The 13549-nt window shown below is 37.5% G+C and overlaps 1 protein-coding gene and 1 non-coding gene across 2 annotated transcripts; both read left to right on the top strand.

Annotated features, from left to right (window-relative positions):
• The first annotated feature begins 1578 nt into the window (after positions 1–1578).
• LOC120635331 lies at positions 1579–1697 on the top strand. The gene has a single exon (XR_005659279.1). It is a non-coding gene; the product is annotated as a 5S ribosomal RNA (ribosomal RNA).
• Positions 1698–3851: 2154 nt separating this feature from the next.
• LOC120633105 (neurogenic protein big brain-like) lies at positions 3852–12968 on the top strand. Its single transcript, XM_039903218.1, has 2 exons — positions 3852–4179; positions 12838–12968. Exons 1-2 carry the CDS (start codon positions 3852–3854, stop codon positions 12966–12968), a joined length of 459 nt encoding a protein of 152 aa, XP_039759152.1.
• Positions 12969–13549: the final 581 nt, after the last annotated feature.

The raw sequence follows: 13549 nt of genomic DNA, 5'->3' as shown, positions 1-13549 counted from the left end.
TATTTAGATAAAAATAAAGTAATCGTGGAAAAAACGATGTCAGTATTATTGGCTTAAGCACAAATGACGTCACGCGCATGTAACCGTGTTTTGTTCGGAGTGAAAGACAGATTAAAAATAATCTTGTCGAATCGAATTATTTGCTGATTTAAAATTACAAATTAATATACTTTAAGAAAAACATTAATTGGACAATCGTTTTATGTTACGAACATTCTTGATAAACACATATTGGATTTTTTTGACATTACTGTCGTTTGACATTAATTGCCTAAGGAGAAAATGGACGAAGCGATGAAAGTGGAAGCACTTACGTTAATGTTTTTATCGTAGACCATAGTGCCATGTAGGCGTAGAGGCCGAAGACGACCTATGGGTCAGTGGAGACTGCAATGATAAAGTTGAGAGGGATATGAGTGATTCTATCTCGATTTATTTAAATTTTTAAATAAATTTTAGGGAAATAATTTGAGCCGTTTATAAGTAATCTGAATCTCGGAATCCTCCCCTCCTCTTCCTCTTATTTTCTCTTAATGTTGGCCTGGAAGAGATCACTATCAATGATAAGGCCACCATTACACCCTATATTAGTTTATAAGTTGCTTTTGTATTATGTTTAGTTGGTGTGTTATATATATTATAATTATTTATTATTATCATATATACAAGAATTGCTCGTCTAAAGTTATTAGACAGACAGATAGATTGGCCCAGCGGATACTTTACTCATAGACGTAAACTCCTATCGTGCGTCTCGTTATTTTAATTTTTCATTAAGAAAGTAATAGTAAATAATATAGTAGCAATAAGGTATCTAATACAGTATTTAATAATGGTTATTTAGAGTTGATGGATAGGCAAATCATGTACAAAAATACGGTTTGGATAAATAAACAAGAGCATAATATACTTCGACAATACACACAACGCCATCTACTAAGACGTACTAAGATGATGAATATTTTTATGAACATTATACATAATTACTGATAATATACAGAACACCCAGAAACTTAAAAACATTAATGCTCCGCACACAAACATTTTGTACTTAGTTGTGGGAATCGAATTCACAGACTTGGACTCAGAAAGCAGACTCAGAAACCCATAGCGCCAATCGGCCGTCATAATGTTTTTCAAAGTTTGCAAAATTTGCAAAAGGAATACTCTGGTGAACCGGTAAAGCAGCGTTATAATACCCTTTTGTGGTGTAAACTGTAACTACAGCTTGGAATGAGTTTAAGAGAATTATTATTAGTTAGCGAATGAGTTGCGCATTTGATGAGCGTTTTGAGAAGCAGCCATATTGATTCGATAAAACAGCTCCTTTTTCCCAGTACAAGTTAGCCCCTGACTGCAATCTTATTTGGTGGTAAGTGATGATTGGGGGTGTAGGTTTCCAGCGACTCGTTTGATGTCATCTCTCCACCTCGTTGGGTGCCGACCAATCATAGATACTTATACTAAGTAAATTTTACTAACATTAAAAAGAGGAAAGGTTTTTGAAGTGAAACTTCTAATGCGACTTTCAACAAGGTACATAGCCATAATTGGATTGTGTAATTCAATGAAACCGTCTCCAACGTCCATACCATGTTGAATACACCGGTTCTCGTCCGATCACCGCAGTTAAGCAACATCGGGCGCGGTTAGTACTTGGATGGGTGACCGCCTGGGAACACCGCGTGATGTTGGCTTTTTGTTTTGTTTTGAATATAATCTAAAATAAATAAGGAAGTCTATTTTTGGCTTTTTACCTTATTTTAAATAAAATTAATAACGAAAAAGAAAGTCGAATTGGTGCTTATTTTCTGGTGAATATTTTGCCTGCAGATTCTTGGTAAAAGCTTTAGAGCAGACAGAGTGTGAGAGATTTTCTACTTATCACGTGAAAGTTAACTAGCTTACTACAAAATGTACTAAAAGTAAGAAAACTATTAAAGTAAAATCTAACAAATTCTTATATGGATTTAAGGATTTTGCATTATTCAATTTTTATCCACCGTTGATTTTGGTCTTCTATTTAAATGTAAGTAATTGTTGTGAACGTCCATACCTTGTTGAAAACACCGGCTCCCGTCCGATCACCGAATTTACACAAACATCGGGTGCGGTCAGTGCTTGGATGGGTGACCGCGTGGGAACATGTGATGTTGGCTTTTTTTAAACTTGTATGTGAAACGGGTTCCTTCTATCAGATCTTTAAATACATTTCTCTATCTCATAATGATAATTAAAAGATGCGATCAATTGTGAATCGTAAGCAATGTTAATAAAGTTTGTCTTAAAAAAACACCTCTTCCTATTTTCATTTCCAAATTACGAAGTTTGACTTCCGCGCGGAGGGACTCTACGCACTATTATTTTTATTTCTTTGTTTGTTTGTACCCAATAGGCTCATTACTGGACCGATTTTAATCATTTCTCCACCGAAAGAAAGCTAAACTATCACAAAACGACAGACTATAATTTATTATAAAAAAATCGAGATCCACATGTGACATTAGACCATTGCTATAATGTGACCCAAAGTTGCAAAATGTTGCCTATGAAATTCATCACTCACGCCAGAATGAAGCCGCTGAGAAAACTATTGATGAGACATGATACAAATTATGTATTACATGATTAAACTACTTAATCGTTATTACCTATAAAAAGGGGGGGATATATCTGAGTGTAATTTTTATTTGACCGCGGTTGGAACAAAAGTGGGTTACATTAATATCGCAGTGTTAATTCTTATTCAAATAACTAGCTTTATCATCATGGATATTTAGAAAAAAAAATATAATGCATATTTTTTCATATACCTAATATATTTACTTAGAACACCTTGGGAAACTTTTGTATTTTTTCGCATATTTTGCGGCCATCGGCCACTTAGGCAGATAGATTGCAAGTGTTTAGATTTTATACTAGACACGTCTGTTATTTTCCTGTAAAATAATAACTGTGTTGATTCCATGCGTTTTTTTTTCAAATACAAATGCAAAAAAAAATACCAGCGCGGATTTGAATCTAAATTTGAATCATTGTTTCCACTAAATTTGAAAAGGGAAAATTTTAGGAAGTTGAAGGAATGGAAAAAGATACGCACAAGCCGAACGACGAATTTTCAGAAACTTTAACTTTGAAGCATTATTTGGGTACCTTATATATCGAACTAGGCCGGTGCATACTTTAAAAAGATAAAAATCCAAACGATAATTGCACACATAATTAAATGTTATTGTTACAGAAATGGTGCGGCAAGTTGGTGATTTTATTACAATTTGCACCCTTCGCAAAGTGCAGGGCGGGGGTGTAACAAGTGGCCCTGGCGGGACATGTGCGGGCCATTCAGTTCAGTCTCCGTTCATTCACTTGCCGCGTCGAACCACTTCGAGCCGGGTAGTGGCTCCGCGTGGGTGTATTTCCCGATCCGTTTTCAGAACGTAGCGCGGGAATTCGTCTATTTGAGTACTGTGACTTTTTTATTTCAGAACGTTTCGCGCGAATTTCGTACTTTTGTGATAAATATTTTGGAACGTGTTTGTGTTTTTTTTTTAATTTGAGTGAGAGTATTGTTTTTAAATCTATTGAGGGACATATTTAAGCATTTTTAAATACATAAAAAGCGTATATCAAAGAACGTACAGCATCTGTGTTTACCTAAACTATTTAATAGTTTTTGTGTTGTTTTCATTTGTGGGAATATTAATCCTATATTTTTTTCTTTTTAATATCTGAGGGGACAGACGTTTTTAATTGTATAAAAGGCAAAAATTTAATAAAATACAGCTTTACCTAAGCTAGATAATTTAATGCGTGAAAAATAAATAAACTAGTTTTTTTTATCAAATACTAAAATGGGTGAACAGACATTTAATATCGAGGATAATAATCTAGAGCAACACATAGTAACGTTGTTTGAAAAGCTAGAGTGTTTGCGTAGGGACGCGAGTCCAAGTAGTGATGTGCTGGGGAAGGTGCCCGCCAGGCTTGAGGTGCGGACTCTATCGCTGTGGAAGGCGGTGGTGGCGGAGTGCGCCGCCTCGTTCCTGTACGTGTTCATAGTGTGCGGAGCGGCAGGCGGCGCGGGAGTCGGGGCCTCCGCGTCGGCCGTGCTGCTGTCCACCGCCCTCGCGTCCGGCTGCGCCATCGCAACCCTGACTCTATGCTTCGCTCACATCTCTGGTATGGTTTACGGGTTTCTGACCTGTATTATTACCACTCGTAAGGCTACTGACACTTAGTTTTTGGCTCCATTAATTGAAGAATCCTTATCTCTATTAATTGGAAGCGGTGATAGCGCATTGGGTAGGAGCTCGACTTCACTTTCTGGGGTCCAAGTAATAGTTCTAAGTTATGTGAGTTTGAAGTAATTAAAATATCACTTGTTTCAACGGTGAAGGATAACAGGAAACATCTTGAGGAAACCTGCATGCTTGTGATATCTACATAATGTTCTCAAAGGTGTGTGGAGTCCTCCAGTCCGTACTGGGCCAGCATGGTGGACTTCTTCTTAACCCTTTCTCATAATGGGTTGATGTGATGAATTGACGAATTAAATTGATTGACGCCATTCTGGCGCTGTACTTAGACACTTATATTATACGAATGTTTACAACAATGTAACAAGGGACATTGGGATATCTAGAATCCTCTATTTATATTATTAGTACCAGAATAGTATGTCACTGCCCACAGGTGGTGCTTTAACACCTACACAAAAAAACATTAATCAAAATCGATACAGTTGTTTCGAAGTTTAGTAAAATTCACACAAACAAGAGAATTATAAATATTACAATCATTGAAATAAATAAATATACTACGACAATACACACAACGCCATCTCGTCCTAAAGTAAGCGTAGCTTGTGTTATGGGTACTAGGATAACTGATGAATAATTTTATGAATAATATACATAAATACTTATAATATATAGCCACCCAGCTACTGAAAAACATTCATGTTCAGCCCACAAACATTGTCCACTTGTGGGAATCGAACTCTAATATATCCGTTCCTTTCGAGAAACGGTATAAGTAGGTAGATTGGGATTACAGTGGCGTGCATTGCATATAAGCAAATAAGCAGTGCATACCCTACCCTCAGGATCATACAGAGCCTTCAGATAGGACCAATAAAGTTTTGTAACTAAAGTGTTGTGCTAAGCCCCTTTGCATACCCTGGGTCCAAGGGCTTTGCACGCCACTATATGCAGATTTTTTTTTTTTTTTTTTTTTAAAGTATATAGACAAGTGCTTGACTGCAATCACACCTGATGGTAAATGATGAAGCAGCCTAAGATGAAGCGCGCTTGCCTAGAAGATGCCTATTCACTCTTGATTTGAAGGTACCCAGATTATAGGTATCAGGGAAGACGGAAGATGGGAGGGCATTCCAGGCCTTTGCGGTGCGGATCAGAAAGGAAGAAGCAAAACGCTTCGTACGTGTTGATGGTATTTCAACCACGTAACGGTGCAGATTCTTTCGGTGCCTCGCAGTTCGATGGTAGAAAGGAGATGGTTTGACCAAATCGAATAGCTCCTGAGCACACTCTCCGAAATGTATCTTGTAGAAAACAGCCAGACAAGCAACCTTGCGCCGGTGTTCAAGGCTTTGAAGTCTACTGACTACAAGGTCGTTGCCAATGAGTCTCCTAGCACGACGATCCACCGAATCCAAAGCATCGAGCTGGTACTTGGCAGAGCCATCCCATAAATGGCTGCAGTACTCCATGCACGACCGAACCTGAGCTTGGTACAGGGTTAGAAGCTGTTCTGGCGTGAAGTAGCGCTTAACTTTGTTGAGGATGCCAAGTTTTTTGCCAGCAGTTTTAGCTTTGGACTCGATGCATTGTCCAAAGCTTAGATTGGACGAAATGCTGATACCTAGGAGCTCAATACTATTCGTGATTGGCACAGATACATTTCGGAAAGTCGAAGTTAGGGGGAACGGACTCCGTTTGGCGGAAAACAAACACGCTTGGGTTTTGGAAGCATTAAACTGTACCAGATTAGTGTCACCCCAATCGGACACCTCGCTTAAGGCCAGATTAACGCGTTCCACCAAGGCCTCTCTGAGCACAAGAGTTTCGTCTCCACTAGCTCGTGGACTGGACATGTATCTAACCGTCACAGATATAAAATGAAGAAAATCTCCAATTCGAGTTATAAATATTTAAGGGTAAGCTTTTTATAACTCTTATAATGCCTAATACTTAAGTTTTTTATAACTCGTACTCCAAGATTTTCTTCATTTTATATCATCTGTACTACTTTTTTTCTTTGGTGTACAATAAAAGTGTATTCATTCATTCATTCATCTGCATACCCTGTGTATACCCTCTATGCACGCCACTGATTGGGAACCCTCAATGATTAAAGAAACACCGTACGTAGATCCTACTCTCAATTAAATCGCGTATTTTAGTCAGTATTGAGATCGTAACGTCGTGACATTCGGTCCACGGGATATTATACAATAGCTATCTTCCGATAATATAACAATATAAGGTAGGTACCTACTTCGTGCAAAAATAAAGGTTGTGTAAACCTATGCGGACAAAAACAGCAGGTAAACACACCTGGCAGCTCTTTTCAATTTATAACGGAATACCGGGTCACACACACAACACACGCACACACTACACAACATCGAAACTTTAGGAATAAGGTACGGATAGATAAGAATTTATCCATCGCTACAGAGTGACTGATATACGCTAACGTAAAGTAGTATAATTGAATGAATGAATGATGAATATTCTTTTATTGCACCCAATATATATACACCCAGTATACAATTTCAGGCAACCAATGGCGAAAAAACAAATATAACTTTGTAGGTAATCTATGTGGTAGATAATGTATGAAACATCTTTAGCTTCAGCAGTTCATCCGTAGAAATAACTTCGCAAAACTTAAAAAATTACCAATGCATTGATTTTTTACGCACAACGTAATATTAACTTCTTATATACATGTACTACTCTTTTTTTACGTTTTTTTCCTACGCTTTTTCCATGTAAACAGGAATAAACATATTGAAGCGAAGCGGGTTACAGCTAGTTGAATATAACAATATGTCGAAGGCTTACACGTACCTATTTTATATTTGGCTAATAGCTGTATACGAAAAGCAGAAAAGTAAAAAATGGCTTTTATTTCCTTTTCTGCGGCTGTATGTATACTGTTACTCTGTGTATCGATTTTTAGGTGTCCGTGGATCTTAAAATAGGGATGTGACCACATTAGTGTAAATTAGGGCGGATTAAGAATACACTATACAGGATGTTGTTTACGGAGGAGTCCAGAAAGCTTGAACTTCGTGATTTAATGCAAATTATTATAAGTATAGATTATACATTTGGCTTCTAAATCCAGATTAATATTAGTGTCGTGTTGTGTTGTGTCCATTATCGAGATGCATTATTTCTGCAAAGAGCATGGTTGCCGATGTAATTACAGGCACTCTACAACTCAGTTGATGGACACAGGGCGGCACTTTGTACGACGTGTCCCTCGCCATACCCGTCGAAGTGTTGCTCTATTTATATGATGGGTTTTCACTTACCATCAAATGGTCCATCTGCTTCTTTTAATATTAGAAGTATAGATAAATATACAAAAAATAAGGTCGCGTGTATGTGTATGAGTTTCAGAGCCGTTGCGTACTTGGGATTTGGTTAAACTGACCGCTCTAAAAACAGCATCCTGTATAAATAATTCCACATTTAAATTCTATTACCATCTCCCAATTCAGTTAAATTAAGCTGCATTGTGATGATAGCTTTAGAGCGAGCGATAGTCCCGTGGTACAATTTAAAATGTCATTGTTGCGGCCGATATAAAATTATGACGGGGGATTAAAGGGTGAAGGGCGAGCACGTGTAGTCATAAGTTATTATAAAGTTGTTTGATATAACATTGTCTACTGATGGGTTAATTATACCTAGTCATTTATACCTAGTTTTATCTTTCTTTATTCTTTCCCGTCGGGAAAAGGCAAAGGTATATAATTGTACAGCCATGTCTAGTGGTTTTTACTCCTAGTATCTAAGAAAGACATTTTTTTTTACATGCCACATTTACAGGATATAATATGTGTCCTAACCAAGTTCCTACCTACCTATACCTACTAAAAGAACTTTCTTTTAGTATAAGAGTGCCAGCATGGTCTTTCGTTCACATTCATTTTTTCGCAAAATTAAATTATAATTAATAATTTTACTGAGGTACTTTTCCCTTTTTTTTTTTTTCAATTCGGACTATCTTTATAATCTTGCGTTTAGTTCAGCTAAACAGTTTTATTAAGTTATTTGAAGTAACAATATTAACGGATAGTTACATTTTATTTATACAATACATATATATATCTAACCCGACAAACGGACCTGTTGTCCTGTTGTTGTACGAGTAGTTCATATATTAAAATAATTTTAGGTTATTACGAAATTTACATATTTCCGATTTTCCGAAAATTTTTGTCATTTTCCTTTATTTTATTCGTCACCAGTATGCAAGTTCAAAATCAATTTCTACAGCAAAATATCGTCAGTTCACAGTTTTGTTGGTAAGCCGTACATTAAACCTCGCGGAGCAGTCAACTTGTGGGAAAAGAAAAAGGTATGAAAAGTATCCAAGACCTAAGACTACTTCAGTTAAAAAAAAATGTGAAGATTATTAGTACGAAAAAAATATACTCTTTTCCAAAGATTTACCATTTCTGTATTTATTCTAGGTGATAAAATATTCATCAACAATAATTGTCCAAAAAACATCATCTGTGCAACTTGGAATTAAAAAAATAAATAAAATTAAAAATTCATATCCTGAAGAGGTTAGGTATTTTTCAAAAAACTAACGTTTGCAGTCTTGTCTCAAAATTACCGACATTATTGATTAAAATGACTAATTTCCACCACTGTCCATGCTTAAAAATCACATCAATCCGTTGGTATTTTGCTGCGTGAAAACAACGTTCCACAACGTACTAAGCCTAAATCTCTCAGTCTAACATAATCCAGGCTAACGAGTCTTTAATCCGGAGATCCCTCGCACAAAATCCGTACCAAGGCTTCACTGATAGGATCTTATGGAGTACTTTAATTGGGTATTAGACAATTATTTTGACTGGTCTTATTGAGAATTTTAGCAACTATTTGCGTAACATTTCTGATATGATGCGATAAATACATTTTGTCGCGATGCTTATACGTGTATGCCCGACTCCCTCACTTTAAAAGTTACACTCACCAAGTTTTATTTTATTTCGTCCGTTTTGAGAATAGTATTTCCGGAAACTGTAAAAAACGTGTTTCTAATTTTTAACCTACCAAGTTTCTTGAAAAATTACAGACTATACGAACTTGTTTCCTCTGTTAAGGGGGGTGGAATTGAAATTTCCTAAAATTCCTTTCGGATACTCTAAGGTGTTCAAAGCATGATCTCTCAAATTTTTTAATTTCTACGTTGTGCCGTTTGAAAGACATCATCATCATCCTATGAACCCATTAGCGGCCCTCCACAGAACACGGGTCTCCTCCTCCCACAATGAGGGGTTAAAGCTGTCCACCACGCTGGCCCAGTGCGGATCGGTGGACTCCACCGCCTTTGAGAACATTATGTTGAACTTCCGGGCATTCAGGTTTCCTCACGATGTTTTCCTTCACCGTTAAAGCAAGTGTTATTTTAGTTACTTAAAACGCACATAACTTAGAAAAGTTACAGGTGCGTGCTATCACCGCTTCACCCCTTCACCGGACAAACTGATGCTAAATCAAGACAAAGCCTTTTAGACAACAGCTAGTAAATATATAACAAATAGGTTTAGTGGCTATAACTGATAGCTGTTGCCCGCAGCTTTGTCCGCGTTAATTGCGTTTTTTTACAAATGTCAGTTTTTTCGGGGATTTTTGTAGTTTCAAAACTTTTATGTGTCATCAATAGTTTACGCCAAATAGTGCATTTTTAGGCGAAATTTTGCTAAGTACTTAATCTTAACTTATCTAATCTTAACTTTCTTCTGCTTCTTTAAGTGCCATCTTCTTTCGAAGTTCGGTGATCATTAAAACAACATGTATATTTGTTGAACACAGGAACACTGAACAAGGAACGAGTGCTTTTTCCAGGCCATTGGCGTAGGTTTTTCAGCCAAGATGTTCTTTGCCCAACGCTTCGGTTTCGGTCGTATATTCGGTTTTTCATTACATGGCCTAGATATTCAAACTTTTACCAAGTTAAATAATGACTCCTTAATTTATTGTTCAGAAATAGTAATGCCCATGTTACTGTTGGTAAAAAATGGTTAAAATAGATCAGGTAGGAGCTATTTCCGAGCTTAAACTGAGCACAACCAAACTAACATAAAAAAACCTCCTCTTTGTAATTATATGTTAGGTTTTGTGACCGCTAAGTATTTTATTCAGAAGAAACATTAGCTATATATTTTTCGGTAGATAATAATAAGATTTTAGTCAGTTCTCGAAAATAGCAGTGCATTGCTCGACTAGAATCGAACGATTTTCGCTGACAGGTATATTACAACTAATAGACCTGATATAGTGCTAGTCGATCGATCAGTGCGCCGTGCAATTATTGTTGACATTACTATTCCACATAATCTGGTGAAAGCTGGAAAGGAAAAAGTATCTAAATACAATACCTTGCTCACGAGATTACTGCCATGTGGGGTGTTGAGTCGACCGTTATTGTTCCGATCGCCGATTCAGTCAATGGTCTTCTCGCGAAAAGCTGTTGGATTAAGGGTCGGATACAGAAGGCAGTAGTCCTCGAAAAGAAGCGTATTTTTAGAAGGTTCCTCACTCTGGACTCTGCAGTCCTGACCGCCGCGCCGGTTGCTTGGGTACTCGAAAGCCCCGCAAGCGGAGTGGTTTTTTTTTATAAATTTTTAATAGTGTTTTTTATTTTTCTTTTATAATTTCACTGTTGAAAATTAAAAAAATATATAAATAAATGATAGTTTAAGAAGAGTTTAGTCTAAAATAATGGTATTTGTAAACGTATGGATGGTATTAAAGGGTAGACGTGTTAGATAAGTAGGTAGGAGCAAAAATGAATATCATTATAAGTAATGCACATCGTTAGTCTGTCCGCTTGACCTCATGACCTGCACACAATATGGAAATGTGCGCACACTGCACAGTGTAGCATTACTTATGCTGAATAACCGAGTTTTGGCTCACTGGCACTCACAAACAGTGAAGAAGCTTTTGCTAGAGTGAATTGGTAAAGTACTGTAGGTAGGTACCTTTTTTTTATTCCACTGCAAGTTAGTCCTTGACTGTATCTCAACCGATGGTATGTGATGGTAGCGGGCTAACCTGTTAGGGACCTGTATGGTAGTCCCTAATCGGTTTCTACGCGACATCGCACCTGGACATTTAATCGCTTAGCGGCACGTCTTTGTCGATAGAGTGGTTACTTGCCACGACCAAAACCTCACACCAGACCAGACCACGGAAAAATCAGAAATTATAAAATCTACTACTTACTAACAATTAAAGTTGCATAAAGTCGGAATGGTTTGAATAACTATTCGAAAGCTCCTGTCAGTTGCAGTGTGATAAAACACTGCATGTCTAACGTTATGCCATGATTATTAGTAAAGCGTTAGTCTATTTTCCATTCCAGTTTGACAAAAAAAAACCGCAACTTACTAACTTGTTATATGTTCAAGAAAAAAATAACTATTTATACAGATAAGTGTAATTTAAATAAAGAGTAGCTGAAATATATTTTTCGCAAGTGGTTTTTTTTTGCATTAAACATTCATGGAGTGTATGCACAGTGTACACATTCTCTTTGTGTCCCACGAGATTGGTTTTTGTGTCCGATAATTTCGCTTTATGTTTTATAGCACTGCAGTGGAGAACTTTTACTATTATTATTTTTATTTTCGAATATAAATTATTCCTTTGCAGTTTATTTGTAACGAACGACACGCCACGTATAATTTATTATTAAATTAACGTTTTATTATTCTGTCGGTGTGTAGTGGTTGACAGGTTTGGCTATGGATTGCGAGGTCCTGGGGTTCTTTGTGAATAAAAATCGCATCACCTACCAACTGCAATTGCAACTGCAAGCTCAAACCAACTCTTCTAGTCTGCGTCTTCGGTAGCGTACAAGTTTGCATTCTTCTTGCAACCAATCACGGGGTGGATCAAACCGGTGCGTTCTGTGATTGGTCGAAAATTTGCATATTGCGGACCCGATTTTGACGCTTTGGTTTGGTCTTAGCTTTAGTAAATTTGCGTAACCTGGTCACATGCAGTGTGCGTACTATCGAGAAATAGCCCTCGACTCTGCGTAACCGACTAACACTAATTTTACAGAATTATTCTTTGAATATTTTTACAGATAAATGTGCTGTTTTATTGAAATTGAACAGCATCTGTAAAAAAACATTTTTTTGCGGGTAACCTTAAAACGGCGCTAGGTAATAGCTTGAAATGTAACGTCGGAGCGGTGATAACCCAGTGGCAGGAGTCTCCCTCTGTTTTGGGGGTACCGAGTTCGCAGAGTTATACAAAAATCTTTGGGTACGCAGTGCTTTTGTGCTAGTGCCCTTCATGCACGCCACTGCGATAACGATCTCCGGCCCGCAACTTTTCAGAATTTTGTGCGGTTTTTTTTAATTTATGCATTTCAATATCACTTGCTTGTGATAACATCTTTGTCTACATCTGCACTTGGCCAGCGTGTCGGACTACGGCCTAAACCCTTCTCATTTTGGGAGGAGACGCGTGCCCTCTAGACGCCGGTGATGCGTTGATAATAATGATGACGATGGTGAAATGTCATAACGTATCGTTAATCCAGGTGCACACGTGAACCCGGCGGTGTCGGTGGCGCTGTGTGTGCGGCGCCGCGTGTCTCCGCTCCGCGCCGCGCTCTACGTCGCCGCGCAATGCGGAGGCGCTATCGCGGGAGCCGCAGCGATTTATGGGTGAGTGCATACCGTTTTGTAGATATAACTGTATACTAGTGATCTGCTGCAATCACACCATATAACCATTATAATATAGCCTAAAAATCTTTATTGTATGTGCATTTTCGTTATTTTCAACGGAAAAGCTGAGATTTCCCTTAACTCTACACGTTCTCAATCACTCATTCGCCACAATTTATTCTGAATCTGTGGCATTATTTCAACGTAAACTGAAGCCGGAAAATCAAGATTCACTAATAATTAAGCTTTCTTAACACCTAACCACGCGTGCTTTTTGGCATTTTCGCTTTTTTGCGTCCGCGGTGTCGTGTAAATTTGCGTCATACGCGTCCAAACCGGTGAAAATACGCAAGACAACACGCAAGGCAAGTTTGGCCTTCGCTTGGCTTCATGTGTATTCTTAACCTACAAAATATTTTTAACAACTAAATTTTCTAAATCGGCTTATTTTAAGGAATAAAATATTAATTCAAAGTTGAAGTGCGGGGTGCATTATTTGAAAGGAGAGAGTTTTTTTCCAAAATTTTTCATTTTAGTTATACAAGCATATATTTTTATAGGTATATTATAATTATACCCTGG

The sequence above is a fragment of the Pararge aegeria genome, chromosome 2, assembly GCF_905163445.1.
Source record: "Pararge aegeria chromosome 2, ilParAegt1.1, whole genome shotgun sequence".
Taxonomy (NCBI): domain Eukaryota; kingdom Metazoa; phylum Arthropoda; class Insecta; order Lepidoptera; family Nymphalidae; genus Pararge; species Pararge aegeria.
Note: the sequence above shows the minus strand (reverse complement) of the source record. Positions and strands in the feature narration are given on the sequence as shown.